This window comes from Lycium barbarum, chromosome 9, assembly GCF_019175385.1.
Source record: "Lycium barbarum isolate Lr01 chromosome 9, ASM1917538v2, whole genome shotgun sequence".
NCBI lineage: Eukaryota > Viridiplantae > Streptophyta > Magnoliopsida > Solanales > Solanaceae > Lycium > Lycium barbarum.
In genome coordinates, this window is record NC_083345.1 from 124,188,235 (window position 1) to 124,205,842 (window position 17,608).

Here is a 17,608-nt window from a genome sequence, read left to right on the forward strand (position 1 = left end):
TGGGGTGGTCTTTAATTTTTGCCCTTCAAATTGACGGTTTTTAATTTTTGTCCTTCGCCTAATACTCCGAGGTTCTGGGCTCGAACTCCAGCTCAGTAAAAAAAAAAAGGAATTTTCGCAAAGCAGGTGTTTAGATTCGCAAGACAGAGTTTTGCCTTGAAAACTCTACTTTAAGGTAGAATTTTGTAAAATTTTACTCATGCAAAAACTCTACCTTGCGAATTTTTTAAATTTTTAACTGAGCGGAAGTTCGAATCCGAAACCAAGAGATCTTTAGCGAAGGCTAAAAGTTAAAAACCACCAATTTAAGGGGCAAAAATTAAAGACCACCCCACAATACTGCAAATTGCCCCTTATTATCTTAATATGGGTGTTTTTAGCTAAGGTAATACTTATTACGGGACAGATTTAGTAACCTGAAGAAAGAGACAAATATAGCCTTGATAGAGCAATCTCACGTGGCAGATACATGAAAGCAACCAACTATCCACGTGTCACCCAAATGTAGGATCCTAGATTCTCGACAACATCAACAAGCTGACATGGCAGATTCTGTTACATAAAAAAACAGTTAAAACTGAAAATTAATTTTCTTGAATTCAAATAAAATCAGGACAAAAGCTTTTCAATTTTTCTAGTTTCAATACCCTCCACACATTCATCACATAATCTTATCTTCTTCATCTTTACCAAAAACTCATCAAATTCCCATTTTTCAAGATTTTTTAACAAATGAAATATTCATTTCTACTACCCCTTTTGCTTACACTTCACATATTTTTTCACAAATGGCCACCAAATTTGGTTTCACTGTAACAACAAGCACTCGACTATTTCATGCACCTTTTAGAAAAAAACCTGTTTTTTCTCCATCTTGTAATGCTTCTTTACAAGGTGGTTTGAAGGTTGAATTGATTAATTTTGGTGGAAGAAAGTTATCTACTAGACGTAGGCTATTGGTTCTTTCTCCAAAGGCTACTACTGATCAACCAGGTAAGTTATTGAGTTTGCATATTTGATCATAGTTTCATTATGTTATGAATATAAGAGGCGGAGCTAGAATTTGAAATTTATGAGTTATGAACCTATAGATCATTTAGTTACTGGTTCGTAATACAAATACAGGATTTAAGCAAAAGCTACTAGGTTTCTCAAGAGGAGGAGCCAAGATTTTTAGTTTATGAGCTATGGACCATAATTTTTTTGTTTACTAGGTTCGGAATATTTTATTTATACATAATGAAAAATTTAACACAAATACAGGGTATTGGGTTCTACCTAACCCCTAAATAAAGGGGTGGTTTTGCCCCTAGTTTCGTCCGAACCATACCTAATAGCAGAGGCGAAGCTAGAATTTCTAGAACATGAGTTCAGCATTAAAAAAAAAAAAAAAAGGAGGAGAAAATGTAGTGAGTGGAAATTGATTCCTAAGTACTCTAGGTAAATAACTTAACCTTTAACCAAGTGCACCATTTAACATTCTTGTAGCATGAGTTCCAACATATAATATTATGCCAATTTTAAAAAATATATACATAAAATACCTAATTTTACAGAGAGATCATAGGTTCCGTGCCCTAAAATTAGTACACAAATTCACCCCTGCCTAATAGTGTAGCTCCTATCCAACAAGAAGGGATCGGTTATTTGAATCTTATTCTGAAAAGTTGGATTAATAGTAGCACTATTATGTATTGGATGCTGAAATTGGTTATGTTAATTTCAATTTTGATTATTATAGTACTAAATTCAACAAACTTCATGGACACTTGATTGTTGGTTCTTCAGGCCAACAATCTCCATTTTTAATTGGGTCTATACATGTATTTCTAAGGTCAAGGGATATTCAAAAAGTATAGCGGTATAAAGAAAGAAAGTAGTAAAGTGATTAGACAACTAACAGAAGATGAATTTTTTCAAACTGAAAAATACTCTTAAATATTTTTTTCCTCCCTCTCTTTTGTGTTTATGTGTTTTTTCTTCTTCTCTTCTTCTCCATATTCTTTGTTTTATGGTGGCCTAGTCATCAATTGAGGATCCCGCTTTTGCTTTCAGGTCGGATCAACGAAGATGAGGTTGATGACAGTAAAATCTTGCAGTATTGTAGCATTGACGGGAAAGGAAAGAAGTCTCTCGGGGAAATGGAGCAAGAGTTTCTTCAAGCACTACAAGTACTAAAGCAGAAAGAATCTCTTATTCGTCGATTGTTTTCATTCGTCTTCTAATAATATTAATCTCACTCTTTTATTGGCTCTGTACCACAGTCATTCTATTATGAAGGAAAGGCCATCATGTCGAATGAGGAATTTGATAACCTTAAGGAAGAATTAATGTGGGAAGGGAGCAGTGTCGTCATGCTTAGTATGAAAAAAATTCTCTATTCGACATTCTCCAAAACTTTGATGATATGTTTTTTCGTATTTTTGTCTCGTCGAGACTTAAAATAGGTATAGTAATAGAAATTACTCACAATGCAGGTACTGATGAGCAGAAGTTTCTGGAAGCTTCTATGGCTTATGTATCAGGGAATCCAATTATGACTGATAAAGAGTATGACAAGCTGAAGATGAAACTTAAGGTACTTGGCTATTAGCATCATATATGCTATATTGTATTTAATAGATAAGATAACAGACCCAATAAAGAAAAATTGTTAGTTTGACCAAAAATGAAAGCATTTAATTTTACTGTATAATGTACTTTCTATCGCTATCGCAATTATTTTTTGTAGTTTACATAGTAAATAATTTCCCAGCAGCTTATCAAGTTATGAAGTAGTTGGATTATGTCGATTGTTATTCTTCGACTTAGTGTCACTACAAAAATATGATCAAACCAAGTTAGTTGTTAATATTGTTATTGTTCTGTCATTTGCTTTCTTTTGTTTATTATAATATCTCGGTCTTATGTAGTCTTTCCTGTACTGACATCTCTTAATTTTCTAGAGGGATGGCAGCGATATTGTGGTTGAGGGTCCAAGATGCAGTCTTCGAAGTAGAAAGGTTTGTACCTCTTTGCTCGATGGGATTTACTACTTTATCAATTCATTCTCTCTCCGTTTCAATTTGCGCGTCTTACTTTCTTTTTAGTCCGTTTCAATAAGAATGTCACTTTCTATATTTTGTAACTCTTTTGTTCTAACATCTCACATGGCATAGTTTAAGACCACAAAATGCAAAGGGCATTTTGGTACATTAGATACAACTTTAGTTTAAGACCACAAGATTCATAAGTGCCCTTATTTACTTAAACTTCATGCTCAGTTTGGGTCATCTTTCGTATTACATTCTGTGGACATGCTTGTATTTTCTGCCATTATACATTCATGCAAGATGTCTACAAGGTTAAGCGGGTTGATAAACTTTATTTCTTGCAGGTTTATAGTGACCTTTCTGTTGATTATCTGAAGATGTTCTTGTTAAATGTCCCTGCTGCTGTTGTTGCTCTTGGATTGTGAGTTATAGGACTTAACTCTCTCATCATTATAAGTTAATTTCTTTTTGCATTGTTATTAGTTTGTTGACCCCGTTATACGTTACACTTCTTCTGTGTTACGATGTTGAAAAAATAAGTGATCCCTATCTACAAATGATTTTAGTTCTTACTACATTCACAAATATAAAGAATTTAACAAGATCTTTTTTCCCTATGTAATAAGCTGTTTTTCTGTGATGGTTTCTTCAATCACTACTCATCCCTCCATCCTTAATTGCTCATTTTTTATTTGACATAAAAATGTGTATTACAGAACATATTGTGCCCATACATTAATTTTTAATAGATATGTTTCGCTAATGTCTTGCTAGGTTTTTCTTCCTTGATGATTTGACTGGATTTGAGATCACTTATCTTTTGGAGGTAAGCCTTGTTAGCTAGATTGGTTCCTTATTTCCATCCCTAAGGTATCAAACTCTTCAAAAATACCGCCAGGACTATGTGTTGAATCCTCCAAAAGCTATGCATTTTTGGAGGATCCAACATGGGCGTGACAACATTTTTGGAGGGTCCGAACTACACAACTAGTTAGCTAAAAGATCAGAGTATTCATAAGACTTTGTAAAAGTGATAGGATATTGGGAGATATGAAATCATGGAACTATACTACTCCCTCGTCACAGTTTACGTAACACTCTTTCCTTTTTAGTCAGTCCAAGAAAGAAGGACACCTTTCTATATTTAGTGACAATTAAACTTTATACTTCCATTTTACTCTTACTGAAATGATTTATAGTCACACAAATATCAGTGACTTGTTTTAGATCCAAGTTTTAAAAGTCTTCATTTCATTCTTAAACTTCGTACACAGTCAAACAACACATTATTTAGGATACAGGGAGTAGAATAATTAGTGATCCGGAGTTCGAACTAATTCTGCCAAAAGTTGGAGGTTTTAAGGATCGATTTCAAATCTTTGTTATGTTGGTTTTTAGCATTCTGTTTCATGCCATTAGCTCCTATATATTTTCCTTCTCCTTGAGAGTAGAAATAACGCTATAATTTGTCATTTTGCAGCTTCCTGAGCCTTTTAGTTTCATTTTCACGTGGTTTGCTGCTTTGCCCTTGATACTGTGGTTGTCCTTTACAATCACAAACATCATTATTAAGGATTTTCTGATCTTAAAGGTAAGTTGTCATAGACATTTTGGGCGTACATAAGTAATACTCTTATAAGCTATGTGTTTGGCATTTACACACAATAAGCTCAATCTTCAGGGCCCCTGTCCGAATTGTGGAACAGAGAATACTTCCTTCTTTGGCACAATATTATCAGTATCTAGTGGGGGTTCCAACAACAAAGTAAAATGCTCAGGGTAAGTCCACAACAGTTGATTTTCCGGTATTTATCATGATCTATTCATAGTGTAACCGCCACCATATTCTTTCGCAGCTGTGGGACGGACTTGATCTATGATTCAGACACACGTTTGATCACGTTGCCTGAAGGAAGTAATGCATAATTGAGGTACCTATGCTCTTTACCCTATTATTATCGCTTGAGATTAACAATAATGAGATGCTCATTCTATAAAAGTTGTGTTTTATTAGATTTGTATCAATGGCACAATCTTTTATGTTAAAGTTCTTTCATATAGATTACTTATGTTCTCAGTACACCCTTGTATCACCATTGTCCTGAAGTTCTTAAACATTCTCAATCTAGTACTCCGTCCATTTCATTTGATGTGTCTTAATTTAACTGAGCATAGAGTTTAAGAAAGTAAGGAGAACGACTTTTGAATCTTGTAGTCATAAATTAAAGATGTGTGTAATATACCCAAATGCCCTTTGAATCGTGTGATCTTAGATATGTCGTATGGGATGTTGGAACTAAAGGCTACTAAATATAAAGTAGACATTCTTTTTGAAACATACCAAAAAGAAAAGTAAGACACATAAATTGATACAAAGGGAGCAATCATTTTTTCTTTTTGTGCGAGTTTGTCCTTGTTGTATCGCTTGTGTAGAGAAGTACAATATATGTGCTTCCCTCGTACAAAATAACCAATTCCATTTACTGATAGAGGAGATGCAGTGTTGCAACATCGGGTTCATCTCGATCCAGCACTTTCAATGCAAAAGATAAATTTATGTGTAAAAATTCACTAAAAATGCAACAAATTAGTAGGTCTGAACCTATTATTTAAAATGCAAATAGATTCAATGTTAAGAATGTTAAATGTTGAATCCATAGATCTTAAATTCTGAATCCGCCTCTGTTTACTGACATCTTGCAAAATGCAGGGTGATTATATGTGGAGACATTTGCACAATAGATTTGCTCTTAACACAAGTTGCATGGAAGAGCCCACATTATGTAGCAGTTTGTGAAACCAAGTTCAGTGTTAAAATTGTGAAGGCTTTGCAACTTGCAATGTGTGGATATGTGATGTAATGTGTGTGTTTATAAGTATATCAATAAAAAAAATTAACAGCTTTTAATAAGCACAGCAGTTGAAGAATATCAAGGTTCTTGAAATTGACTCAGTGCCTGTCTTCTGATGTTAATATTTTTCTCTTTTAATTTTTTTTGGTTGGAGGTGGGAACCTGCCATGATTGGTGAGAATGATAAGTAAATAAATAAAGAAGAGAGTCAGATAGAGAGATAAGTCTCTTCTTTTTGTTTTTTAAACTTGGGATAGTAGTAGCACTTTTGGTTTTGGCAAATTTTGCTTCTGGTCTTTGTGACATATGATTCCACATATTTAACCTTCAAGTAATAAAATGTATTTTAGGTACATTTATGTAGAAACTATGTATATTTGACTATTTATAGTATTATATTGCTGTTAATATGGAGTAACAATACAAACTTAACATAATACATGAGTAATTACGTAGCGGACAATTAATAATTATGATAAATTTGCGAATATTCATAAGCATAGGGATAAAAAGTGCACAAACATTATGAAGTTTTAATATGCTTAGTCAATTATCATAGAGACAAACATAAGAATATCAACAATTGAGGGATCAAAACTGCACGGTTCAATGAATTGAAGGTTTAATATGTATAGTCAAATATAATAGAGATTAAAATCGAAACTTCTCAATAATTAAGGGACTAAAAGTAAGTTAGCCCTTAAATATTCCTTTTTACTATCAATCCTTGAAGGTTTCTTTCTATATAAATAATGAAATAGATTTTTTACACCATTATATTTAGTCCTTTTTTTTTTTTTTTTGGGTAACTACCATTATATTTAGTTAACTTACAACAATATGCAACAATCTGTTAGCCAGTTAGATTGGGATGATAAAGTAAATTTTTTAAATTCTATTCTGTCATTATATAATTTAAATTCTTTATTAGTGATTTGTCAAAAGGGGAAGGTAATCAATCACCACAAGATTCAGAAAAATTAATTTAAGATTTGGGTACTTGTATTTGTGTTCCATTTATTAGAGGGAAAATCAAATCAAGCAAAGGCCCTAAAGAAGTAATATTACTACACAACATGTAAATGTATAACCTGCCAGCACGTTTACATAGCATTTCAACAAACATAACTAATTTTAAAATTCAAAATTGACTTGTAAATCTTACAATGTTCGTGATGGCACGAAGCCTATACACTTGTAACATTATTTATACACCAAAAAGCTATATATTAAGGCCTATCTTCACAAAATCAAATAAGCCATTGCAATTTTCTTGATAGTAAGAAGGGCTAAATTCCATGGCCTATTTCCACCATAGATGGAGCTTGACAATATTCTTGATTGTTGCAACACTAGCACTCATCGATCGAGCAATGGCCGGAGGATATGCCGCCCCTAGCGGCTTTAAGGCAACGCCTTGGAAACTCGCTCATGCTACGTTCTATGGCGACGAGACTGCTTCAGCTACAATGGGTGCGTTCATTTAATCATTTGATTATTTCATTTATGTTCATTCTTATAATGTTGCATATTCACGAAGAAGTATTGTGCTATTTTAGCAGTAAGTGATATTATTGGATTTTTTGGGTGGAAGGCCTTTTTTAGATAATAAAAGCATCTCATTACTACCAAATCGATGTTTCAATCTAGACTAGTTGACCAACAGTAGAAATCCTTAATATTTGTTTAAAATATAAGTTATATATACAGACAATGCAAAAGTATTTCACCACTATTAGTAAATTTAAATTTATGATAGCAAGTCAGGTACTAGTTTTACTAGATAATTTAAGTTATGTTTTACCTGTAATTACCTAATAAATGATCTGATTTTGTAAATACTTTTTACGCAATGCGTAGAACTTAAACTCTTATAACCAATTTGCTCAACCTACTAGACAAATCTAAATCACCGCACAATTTATTTATTAGCACCAGCCCAATCTTTTTCAAGGAACGCGATAGTAATCGTATGTTGCTCGACTCACCAATAATTAATGATGCCACACTGTATTGGATCCTTCAAAAATGTACTTTTTGAAGGATGTGACACACACTCAGCCTCACATTTGAAGAGTCCAAGCAACATAGCAGTAACCTGCGAAATAAGGCAGATAACCTTCTACAATACATACACTGACAGTGTAAAGTCTCTTGTAAATTTGCAGGGGGTGCATGTGGATATGGAAACTTATTCAATTCAGGCTATGGGACAGATACAGCAGCATTAAGCTCTACATTATATAGCAATGGATATGCATGTGGACAATGTTACCAAATAAAATGTACACAATCAAAATTTTGTTATTCAACCATTGCAACAGTAACTGCAACAAATCTTTGTCCACCAAATTGGTCACAAGACAGTAACGCTGGTGGTTGGTGTAATCCACCTCGTACACATTTTGACATGGCTAAACCTGCTTTCATGAAAATCGCTCAATGGAAGGCGGGCATTGTCCCTGTTACATATCGTAGGTATGATTCATTTTTAGTTTGAACATTTAAGAGCATTTAATATTTGGTTTGGGCCTCGAATAGTCCTGATTTACGCTGCGTAAGGCCCATTAAAGGAGGAAGTGCTCTCTATAAAAAAAAATTCCGTTTTCAGAACTCGAACTCAAGACCTATGGTTAAGAATGGAGAAATCTTGTTCATTCCAACACAGACAAAATTCGCAAATAGTCACTTCTCAACCTTTGTAATTGAAAAATAGTCATTATCACGAAGTTTAAAATTTCACAAACGGAACTCCAAGTTATGATCATGGCATTTCAAACACCGTGACAATAGCTATTTTTCAATCATAAGGTTGAAAAGTTGTTAGCCCCGTTTTTACTTCTCCCACAATAATCCTGGTGGTAACATTCTAGTAATTGAGGTGTTATTTAACTCAGACGCCGCAAAGGCAAATTTTTAAGGCAGATTCTATGAGTTCAACTAAACTTATCGCGATTGGCTTGAACAATATATACAAGTTTAAGAGAAGAATTTGAAATGTGTATATACTTTTAATAAAATCATATTCATCCTGAAACAACCTATTCTCTTAAATTCGCCTATGCAATGACACAATATTTTTGTCACAACTATTTCCTAAAAATGAAGTTCATGGGGTGATACAAAGGGATTGACGGGTCTTCGAGAAATTTGCTATTTTTTAAATATTTAACCAATGTTTCAAAGGTTAAAGATACAGTCAAACTAGTTGTGTGCACCTCAACTGTTCCACCAAATATCTGATGCATTTAATATCATCTAATATGCTCCATTTCTTTCATGGTTGTAGGGTACCTTGTGTTAAAAAAGGTGGAATCAAGTTCAGTTTCCAAGGAAATGGCTATTGGTTATTGGTATATGTGATGAATGTTGGTGGAGGTGGAGATACTGCAAGTATGTGGGTCAAGGGAACTAAAACAAATTGGTTAAGTATGAGCCACAATTGGGGAGCTTCATATCAAGCATTTGCAACACTAAGTGGCCAAGCACTTACATTTAAGCTCACTTCTTACACATCACGTGAAACAATTATAGCTGCTAATGTTGCACCTTCTAATTGGCAAGTAGGGATGACTTACCAAGCCAAAGTCAACTTCAAATGATCATGTATAAGTTCCCTTGGATTTTTTTGGGGATTTTCAAGCATTTATTCTTGATTTTTAAGAAATTATTTCTCGAGTTTTATTTCGCGATTTGATCTTGTAATAGATAACATTTCACCGGTGAAAGAATTACTATATAATTTTAGTTATAATTTTTACTCTTATTTTATGCGTTTATGTTCTAATTTTCATGTTGTCTCGTTAAGTTGACCTACTATAGCAAGTAACTCTAGCAGCTTCCAATGTTGCACCCTCCAGTTGGCAAGTGAGAATCTGTCGCATGTAGGGAACTACAAAGCCTACGACTTTCTTGATCGCCACGTTCTTCAACCATAGGTTGAAATGTGGCTAAAAAGGGAAACCGGTGAACTCTACATATGTGAGCTCCACAAAACATTGTTTTTCTCAAATCCAAATAAAAGAGGAAAGTAGCAATAGGTTAAGAGTCACACCAAGAATAATCTAACATTACGAGTCCTTTGAATGATGAATTCGTCAGGACGTTGACACATTCCTATCCCACGCATGTGCTAGTGGACCTAAATAGAGCGAAATGGATTCACATAGCTGATCTCAAACTATAGTTGATTGATATACTTTTGACGAACAAAACATTTTTAGCAATTCAATAGTTCCCAGAGGCGTATCATTTGACCAGGTCACAGCTCAGAAAATTTGCTTAATGAATTTCATTCAATTATAGACTTACAATACATCGACGATTTTGCAAATCATCTTCAAATTAGTGAACTAGAGACATTGAATTTGTTGGAAAACTAAAAATGCATTGAAATATCAAGAAAAAGACTATATGAAATATGAAGTAATTATTCTTCTATGTGCTGACGATAATTAAAAGAGCACAAGCCAACTTCACGGCAGTTACATCATGTTAGGACTATCTTCAGTGACCATTGGCCAGTCCATTCTCAGTACATTTCTTGGCATAAAATCTTCTGTACTTCGAATCGACTTCTGTGAGGTAGTAGGTACCCGGAGCTAGAAGGCTGCAATCCTTGCTCGTCACAAAATCCTTACCACCATACCTGTGCTCCATTATTTTCATCGTTTCGATGAAATTTTCGGGAGTGAACTGCACAAAAGATCGTTTGTCAAAGAAAGTTATGGAACCCAACCGTTACAGAATTGGTAATGAGTTCAAAGTTCTACGACTAAATTATAAACAAAATTTGAACATACCTCATGCCTTGACTTCAATTTCTCTTCAACATTCATCACAGCTGCGATGTTTGACAAGCTAAAAGGATGTTGACCTTCGCGAAGCCTTAATGAGAACATCGTTGCAGTCAATCCACTCCCATAAGAGAACAAGATTACCCGTTGTCCATCCTGAGTTTGACAAAAATCATTTGAAAGTTAGATTAAACACTATAATATGTTAACAAGAAACAGGGCCAAAAGGGAAAGAAGTAGCTTGTAGTTACCAATGAGCTGTGCTTATTGTGAAGGAGTGATGCGAAAGCAGCATAGAGAGATGCGGTATACATGTTCCCAACTTGTTTTGGTACTAATGTGGCTGGTTTCACCTTCTCATCATAAAATGGTTTTGCCACTTGCCAGGATGTCTGTATATGCACAATTATATTCCATTAGTTAGTGCCAATCTCAACTTATAATTGTTAGAGCAATTCAAACTCCTTAATGCTTCATTTTCAACATTTTAAACATATACTGGAAGATCAGTACGAAGCCGTTTGAAAATGACAAAAACAAAATTTCTTGGAAAATAAGGAAGACCAAAGCTTTTGTAAGGACCTTCTCAAGATCACGACTTTGATAACTTTCATCACCAGTTAAGGAAGAAAATGGTGCCAGCTTTTCTTTAGTAGATTCATCGATGGAACTGCAAATGCAAAATCAACGAAGATAAGTCAACTGAATTCCGTATACAAAATAAAAGGTGATTCCTTTAATACGGAATATTTGTAACCCACCTAGCGTTCCTTATAAAGTCGTTGAACATCAATCGAGCAGTGCTCTTCTGTACGAGCTGCAGGATTAAATAAGACGTTCAGGTAATCAGTACCATCATTTTATTTTATAGAAGAAAGAAACCAAAATTTGGTATTGGATCTTTAAAGTACCTTGTTGTATGGTGAATGGAAAACAAAATAGGCTGCATCATCAATCGAAAACTGCTTGCCTTCCAATTTCTCGTATCTAGAATGTTAATGAAGAGGTTATTAAGGAAGATAATAAACAGGTCCTTTTGAATATTAGAATGTGCTCAACGGGCAGCTTACTTGTTGCATAAGCTCTTGTAGCAAGAATCAAGTGCCATAAGGTAACAAGTTTGTGAAAGCTTGCCATCAACAACCTGCAAACCAACAATTACTGTCATATAGCGCACATATGGAAATTCATGTACCAATCTCAAACAATTTCCTATATATTTCTTCTAATATTTTCCAGTAAGCAACAGATAGAGGCATTCTTGTGAAAACAGATGATTAACAATTGCACGGGTTTAAGAAAATTACTGGATATTCACTGTCGAGGACAGGCTTGTAAAAATCATAGACATGGGCCATATGGCTAGCCCTAATCTTGCTTTCGAATACAATAGGAGCATCTGGCCCGACTAGCATAGCAATTGCTGCAGCCCCTCCAGTAGGCCGAGCAGCCCCCTCAGCATAGACCTGTCAAAAGAAGTTCTCAGATATGTCAATGTTGTTCATGCAGAGCCTCAAGTTCATTGCGAATTATGTACCAAATAGCAATGCATACTTATTATTGTAAAAGACAGAACACATGATGTAGAAACTCTATGAATGTGATGAACTTACCGCACTGTCAGTGCATACAACAAGTCCATAGCGTCCATCCCATGAAGAGCTCTCGACCCAATTCACGCAGTTAAACAATGCAGCAGTTCCTCCATAGCATGCATTAGTTGAGTCAACTCCTTCAATGTCAGTATTTCCACATTTCTGCTTGTCATAATAGGAGAAGGATAAGTATTTGCTGAACAATATTTCTGTTAGCCGTAATGTAAAGCTTTACTGGTGAAGTGGAATGTCAAGAGAGTCAAAAACAAAACAGATACAGCAACAACTACGCCTAAGTTCCAAGTAAGTTAGGTCGGCTATATGAATCGTCACTTCTTCATTTAAGCTCATTTCATATCATCATCATACTAAAAACAAAACAGATGCAACAACTAATTTTTAAGGCTGATGTACAACAATCAATAAACTCATTTTTTTAACGAATCGTATGAGCAAGCGAATTCAGGGCCTAAGTTAACTTTACAATATATATCAGGCAGAATAAGTGAATCCAACATTTCACATCTATTTCCTAATACTTGGCTGCAAGATATACTTATTCAACATCTTGAGCTAGTGTGCAGTGAGTAAATCTCTAGCTATCTAAGTTTCACTTTGATAGAACTGTAAGCTAGTACCTCAAATATTTGCATCAGGAATGTCTTGATGGATTTGCTCTTATCAATGACAGTCTCACTTCCAACCTCTAGACGACCAATTTGCGTTGGATCAATGGCATACTTCTCTAGAAGGGAAGTAACTGCTGTCAAACTGAACATGAAAAGTTTAATTAGAAGAGTATATATATAGTGATAGAAAATTACAAAGATAAATTTATTTTGCCATTCATCTAGCGGAAGAAATTAGCAACACCTTCAAACTACATACTAGATGTGGTGGAGGCAGAATTTTCGCTAAAGTGCATTTAAAATATGAAGAAGTAAACACAGAAGAAGCTAATAAATTCAACATATAGTATATCTTAAGGATGACAAATATTATCCATGAGATCATTATAAACAAATTATATATAGTCATTATAAGAAAAAACATTATTGGGTACTTAAACAAATTATAAGAAAACAACTAAAGAAATTTAAATTTAGTGTGAGTTGGGTGGATTGGATAGTGACTCATTTCTTATCTCATTTCAGCCCAACTTTTGGACACGTTCAACCCATTTTGACCCGCTCATTATTAACTCAGCTCAATCCGTCCATTTGACACCCTTAGTATAACTACATTAAAAACAAAAAAATATATATTTACGCAATGTAATTTTCCGATAAAGGAGGCATACCTCATTGATATGACATCTTCCACCTCAGTGCAAAAGCCCATGCAATCTTGTCCAAGACCAATTGTGTATTTCCCTTTGCTTGCTCCATCATGAGCCTCCAATGCTTCCTATACAATATTGCAATATAATGAAATTTTTTCATGTGATCAGAATTTTATTCCCTTAAACTTGTATTAGAAGATCCAAATTATTGATATCTGATAAGATTTGAATGTTATGACGCTCAAAAAATTGAAACAAAGAAAGATAAAGTATAGAAACTATATAAAAGAATAAAATTAAATGATTTGAGAGGATTGATTGCAAAATGTAATCTCAGAACAGAGCACGTGCACATGCTAGTCCATGACACAATAATGGGTTACAGCAGGAAAGTAACATTGATTTCATTACTGTTTTTGGAAATAAAAGTAAAATATTACAATCAGAAGTCACTTTAAAAGTATTGCTCCTTCCGTTCCAATTTATGTGGCACCGTTTCATTAGACAAAGAATTTTTAAAAAAGAAAGGCTTTTAAAATTTATGGTCTAGAAGAAGCTTGAGATATTTATGTGGTTGTAAATCATCTCAAAAAATGAAACTGTTTTTAAATATATATATATATATATATGTGACATTCTTTTTGGGACAAACTAAAAAGAAAAGTGTGTCACGTTAATTAGAACGAGTACAACACAACTTTTTATAATTAATTATTTGTCAGAAGTTTGAAACATCATTTAACTCCTCAAATAGTAGGAGTACCTAATACTGTTGTGTATGCACATCATTTAGCTCCTCAAATATTAAGAGAATATTAAAATTTATGCTCTTTTAAGCAGAGCTTTTTATGACTCTCTAAGTTGAAACAATTAAGAAAACAGAAAGCAAGATTTTGAATTAAAAAGAGATTAAAATGAAAAATAACCACAAGAATTTATAGAGTGTTCCCGGCTCATGAAAAATTTATCAAAAACAGATGAAAAAAATTATTCCATTTTGTTTTCGGGCAAACAAAAAAGATAAGAAAATTCCTTTAAGAAAGCGACAGAAATTAAAATTTCAATTAACCATGTGCCAGAGAAAAGTCGATATCTCTCTCCACCTTCGTCCCGTGGCGGAGCCAAAATTTTCACTAAGGGCTCAAAATATGAAAAAGTAAACACACACAGAAGCCAAACGGGTTCAACATCTACTATATATATATACATAAACAAATAATTTTAACCACATATATAAACAGTGTAATTTTCCGCCAAAAGAAACCCGAATGATGAACCCCTTGGCCCTTCCTCCCTTCGCCCCTGCCTTCATCCTGGTTCCTCAACCAATTTAAAGCACTAATATGCTACTAATATTCAGGAATTATCAAAGTAATTAACACATATGTAAGATCAAACTTTCTCTACTTATGATCTCAACTAATTTAAAGCACCTAATAGGCTAAGGGTCTGTTTGGCCATGAAATTGTCAGTTATTTGAGAAAAGTAGTTTTAGTTTTCGAAGTGAAAACTTAAATTGGGACAGATTTAATTTAAAACCGCAATATTTCTTAAATTTCGCACTCAGTCAAACTAAAACTCTTAAATTCGGACGGAGGAAGTAGATTTTCTTCTGAGAAAATACAATAAAAACACTTTTTAAAATTTTCGGCCAAATACTAATCGCTACTTAAAAGTGTTTTTCAAACTGATTAGTGAAACACGGTAATTAGCTGTAATTTTTAGAAGCTTGGTCTAACAGTATTAATCATTTAGTAATTATGCTATATACTCCTAATCAATCATCAAGTTTCTCTACTTATTGATTTGCAAAGTGTGTACCTGTGTGAGGCAAGTAGGAGGGAAGTAAATTTCAACGGCAAGAATTCCAACGTTCTTTGGTTGAGCTGCCATTTTTGATTACTTCTTCTACTGTTAAATATCACAGATCGAATAAGTCTCGTTGAAGTGTTTGAACGTTTTGCGGAACAACAAGAACAACAACAGTAATAATAGATCCTCGACTCAAGAAAAGATGCAAAGACAGTAATAATAATAGCCAGTAATGTTTTTGAAGCTTTTGCAAAGACAGAGAAAAATATGTTGTGTGGAGGCTTTACATGTTTCATTCGCATATTTATACTATACAATTGCTATCTGTTGCTGCTTGCTTTTCTCACATGTGAGTTACCACGAAGTTGAGAATTTTCCATTTTGCTATTCCGCAGACTTATGGAGAAAAATAAATAAATATATATTCCGCGGACATTTTTAGAATTTGAAGGTTTAAAACTTACTCCCTCCGTCACAACTTCTTATGTCACGTAATTTGATTGGACATGGAGTTTAAGAAAATAAAAAAATATTTTTAAATTTTTTGGTCTAAAACAAGCTATATATATATATATATATTTGTATGGTTATAAATATCTCGTTAAACGTAAAAAGTACTCCTTCCGGTTCAAATTAATTAAGGTTTTAATTTGACTAAAAATTAACTCCTAAAAATTAAGAGATGTTTTGACTAAAATACCCGTAATTATGATTTTCTTTTCTTTTAGGTTGACATAATTATTATAGGGATATGGGAATGTAACAAGGGCAAATTAGGAAATACAAAGTAAATACTTTCTTGTTTTTGTGAAACCTCAATTATTTTGGACCAGCTTTTAGAGGCTAAAACCGCAATTATTTTGGACTGAAGAGAGTAAAGTTTAAAGTTAATTTGTTGTCAAATAAGGAAATGTGTCATTCATTATTAGACTGACTAAAAAGGAAAGTGTGTCATATAAATTGGGACAGAGGGAATATGTATAGTCGGTATATACTAATCAAATAAATGTTCTATCCGTTTCAGTTTATATGACATTTTTCATTTATGGAATATTAATTTAACTAATTTTTGAAGTTAAATTTGAATTATATGAACTCAATATTTTAAGATTAAAATTTAAATTTTTCAAAACTATACAAAAAATAATATAAATTGCAATTTTCTCATTTCAAATGACAATGGAATAAAAAGGGCAGTCGGATGCACAAAACATACCGCGTTAGCAGGATCCGTGGAAGGCCCCCACCTCGAAGCCCCCACCTCGAAGGGTTTCAAATGACAAAAAAATATATTTTGAAATGTAAATTAAAGTTCACATAGTTTGAATCTCGAAAGGTGAAAAGTGTCACGTAAATGGAAAAGGGGAAACATGACAAATGCTCTTATCACAAAACCATTTATACACATTCTTACTTTAATTTATGAAATGACTATAATAAATTTATATGATTTGATGTAAATACTAGGTATAAATATTTTCTTACTATTTGAAGTCAGTGAACAGAAAGAAAAAAAAATTCACTTTAAGGATTTATATTTTGATCTTACCACCCAATTTCTAGTTCAATGCCATATATATTTCTTAAAAAACAGTCTCTCTAGATTAGTTTAATGTGTTTCCTTGCCAAAATCACATATTATCACCGGATCAAAAAGAGTGCTCACTTACATTTTTTTATTTTTTTATTTAAAAAGAGTGTCCACTTACCAAATTAAGAAATAATTAACTTTATTCTTCCAAACTCGTTCTTATTAAGTGTTAAGTGGTCAAATCTTAATACTTATTTAATTAGGTATAGTTTAGTTAAATTATTTATTTTTACCTAGAAGTTAATATTTTTTTAAGAGTGTGCAAATAATTAAATGAACATTCTTTTTTATCATGAGGGAGTATTACATTGAATCTAAAAGTGGTTTGAACTTTGAAATTAAACTTGCTAAAAATAAGAAAGAGAATTTTCAGTTTCAAAAGGTACATGGAAAAATACCAGATCTATATCTGCTTTTTTGTCATTAGGGATAAATCCACTTTCAAGATTTATATAATACTAATAAAATAATAAGAAATAAAATAGACGTCACATCTGTTGTACAACTGACAGCCAACCTTGACCCCAACTTCATTTTGCCAATAAGATTGGACCATTCCTCATGGAATCTAATGTTTCTATTTAGGGAAATTAGCACTTTTAGTCCTTCAAATATTAATAAAATTCAATTTTAGTTTTTGAATTTTTT

General features: G+C 33.3%; 3 protein-coding genes across 3 annotated transcripts; 2 read left to right on the forward strand and 1 right to left on the reverse strand.

The window, feature by feature from the left end:
* The first annotated feature begins 718 nt into the window (after nucleotides 1–718).
* LOC132609864 (PGR5-like protein 1B, chloroplastic) lies at nucleotides 719–5,985 on the forward strand. The gene is made up of 11 exons (XM_060324049.1): nucleotides 719–993; nucleotides 2,056–2,171; nucleotides 2,265–2,361; nucleotides 2,478–2,578; nucleotides 2,946–3,002; nucleotides 3,377–3,453; nucleotides 3,807–3,858; nucleotides 4,513–4,623; nucleotides 4,714–4,811; nucleotides 4,889–4,963; nucleotides 5,743–5,985. Exons 1-10 carry the CDS (start codon nucleotides 789–791, stop codon nucleotides 4,956–4,958), a joined length of 984 nt encoding a protein of 327 aa, XP_060180032.1. The 5' UTR covers nucleotides 719–788; the 3' UTR covers nucleotides 4,959–4,963; nucleotides 5,743–5,985.
* A 1,197-nt stretch (nucleotides 5,986–7,182) lies between these two features.
* Nucleotides 7,183–9,486, forward strand: LOC132608754 (expansin-A7). Its single transcript, XM_060322483.1, has 3 exons — nucleotides 7,183–7,357; nucleotides 8,053–8,362; nucleotides 9,174–9,486. Exons 1-3 carry the CDS (start codon nucleotides 7,183–7,185, stop codon nucleotides 9,484–9,486), a joined length of 798 nt encoding a protein of 265 aa, XP_060178466.1.
* Nucleotides 9,487–10,150: 664 nt separating this feature from the next.
* On the reverse strand, nucleotides 10,151–15,658 carry LOC132609865 (hydroxymethylglutaryl-CoA synthase-like). Its single transcript, XM_060324050.1, has 12 exons — nucleotides 15,379–15,658; nucleotides 13,576–13,682; nucleotides 12,914–13,046; nucleotides 12,294–12,437; nucleotides 11,988–12,146; nucleotides 11,751–11,824; nucleotides 11,592–11,667; nucleotides 11,442–11,497; nucleotides 11,263–11,350; nucleotides 10,932–11,072; nucleotides 10,687–10,836; nucleotides 10,151–10,579 (listed from the first exon to the last, which is right to left on the reverse strand). Exons 1-12 carry the CDS (start codon nucleotides 15,448–15,450, stop codon nucleotides 10,391–10,393), a joined length of 1,389 nt encoding a protein of 462 aa, XP_060180033.1. The 5' UTR covers nucleotides 15,451–15,658; the 3' UTR covers nucleotides 10,151–10,390.
* Nucleotides 15,659–17,608: the final 1,950 nt, after the last annotated feature.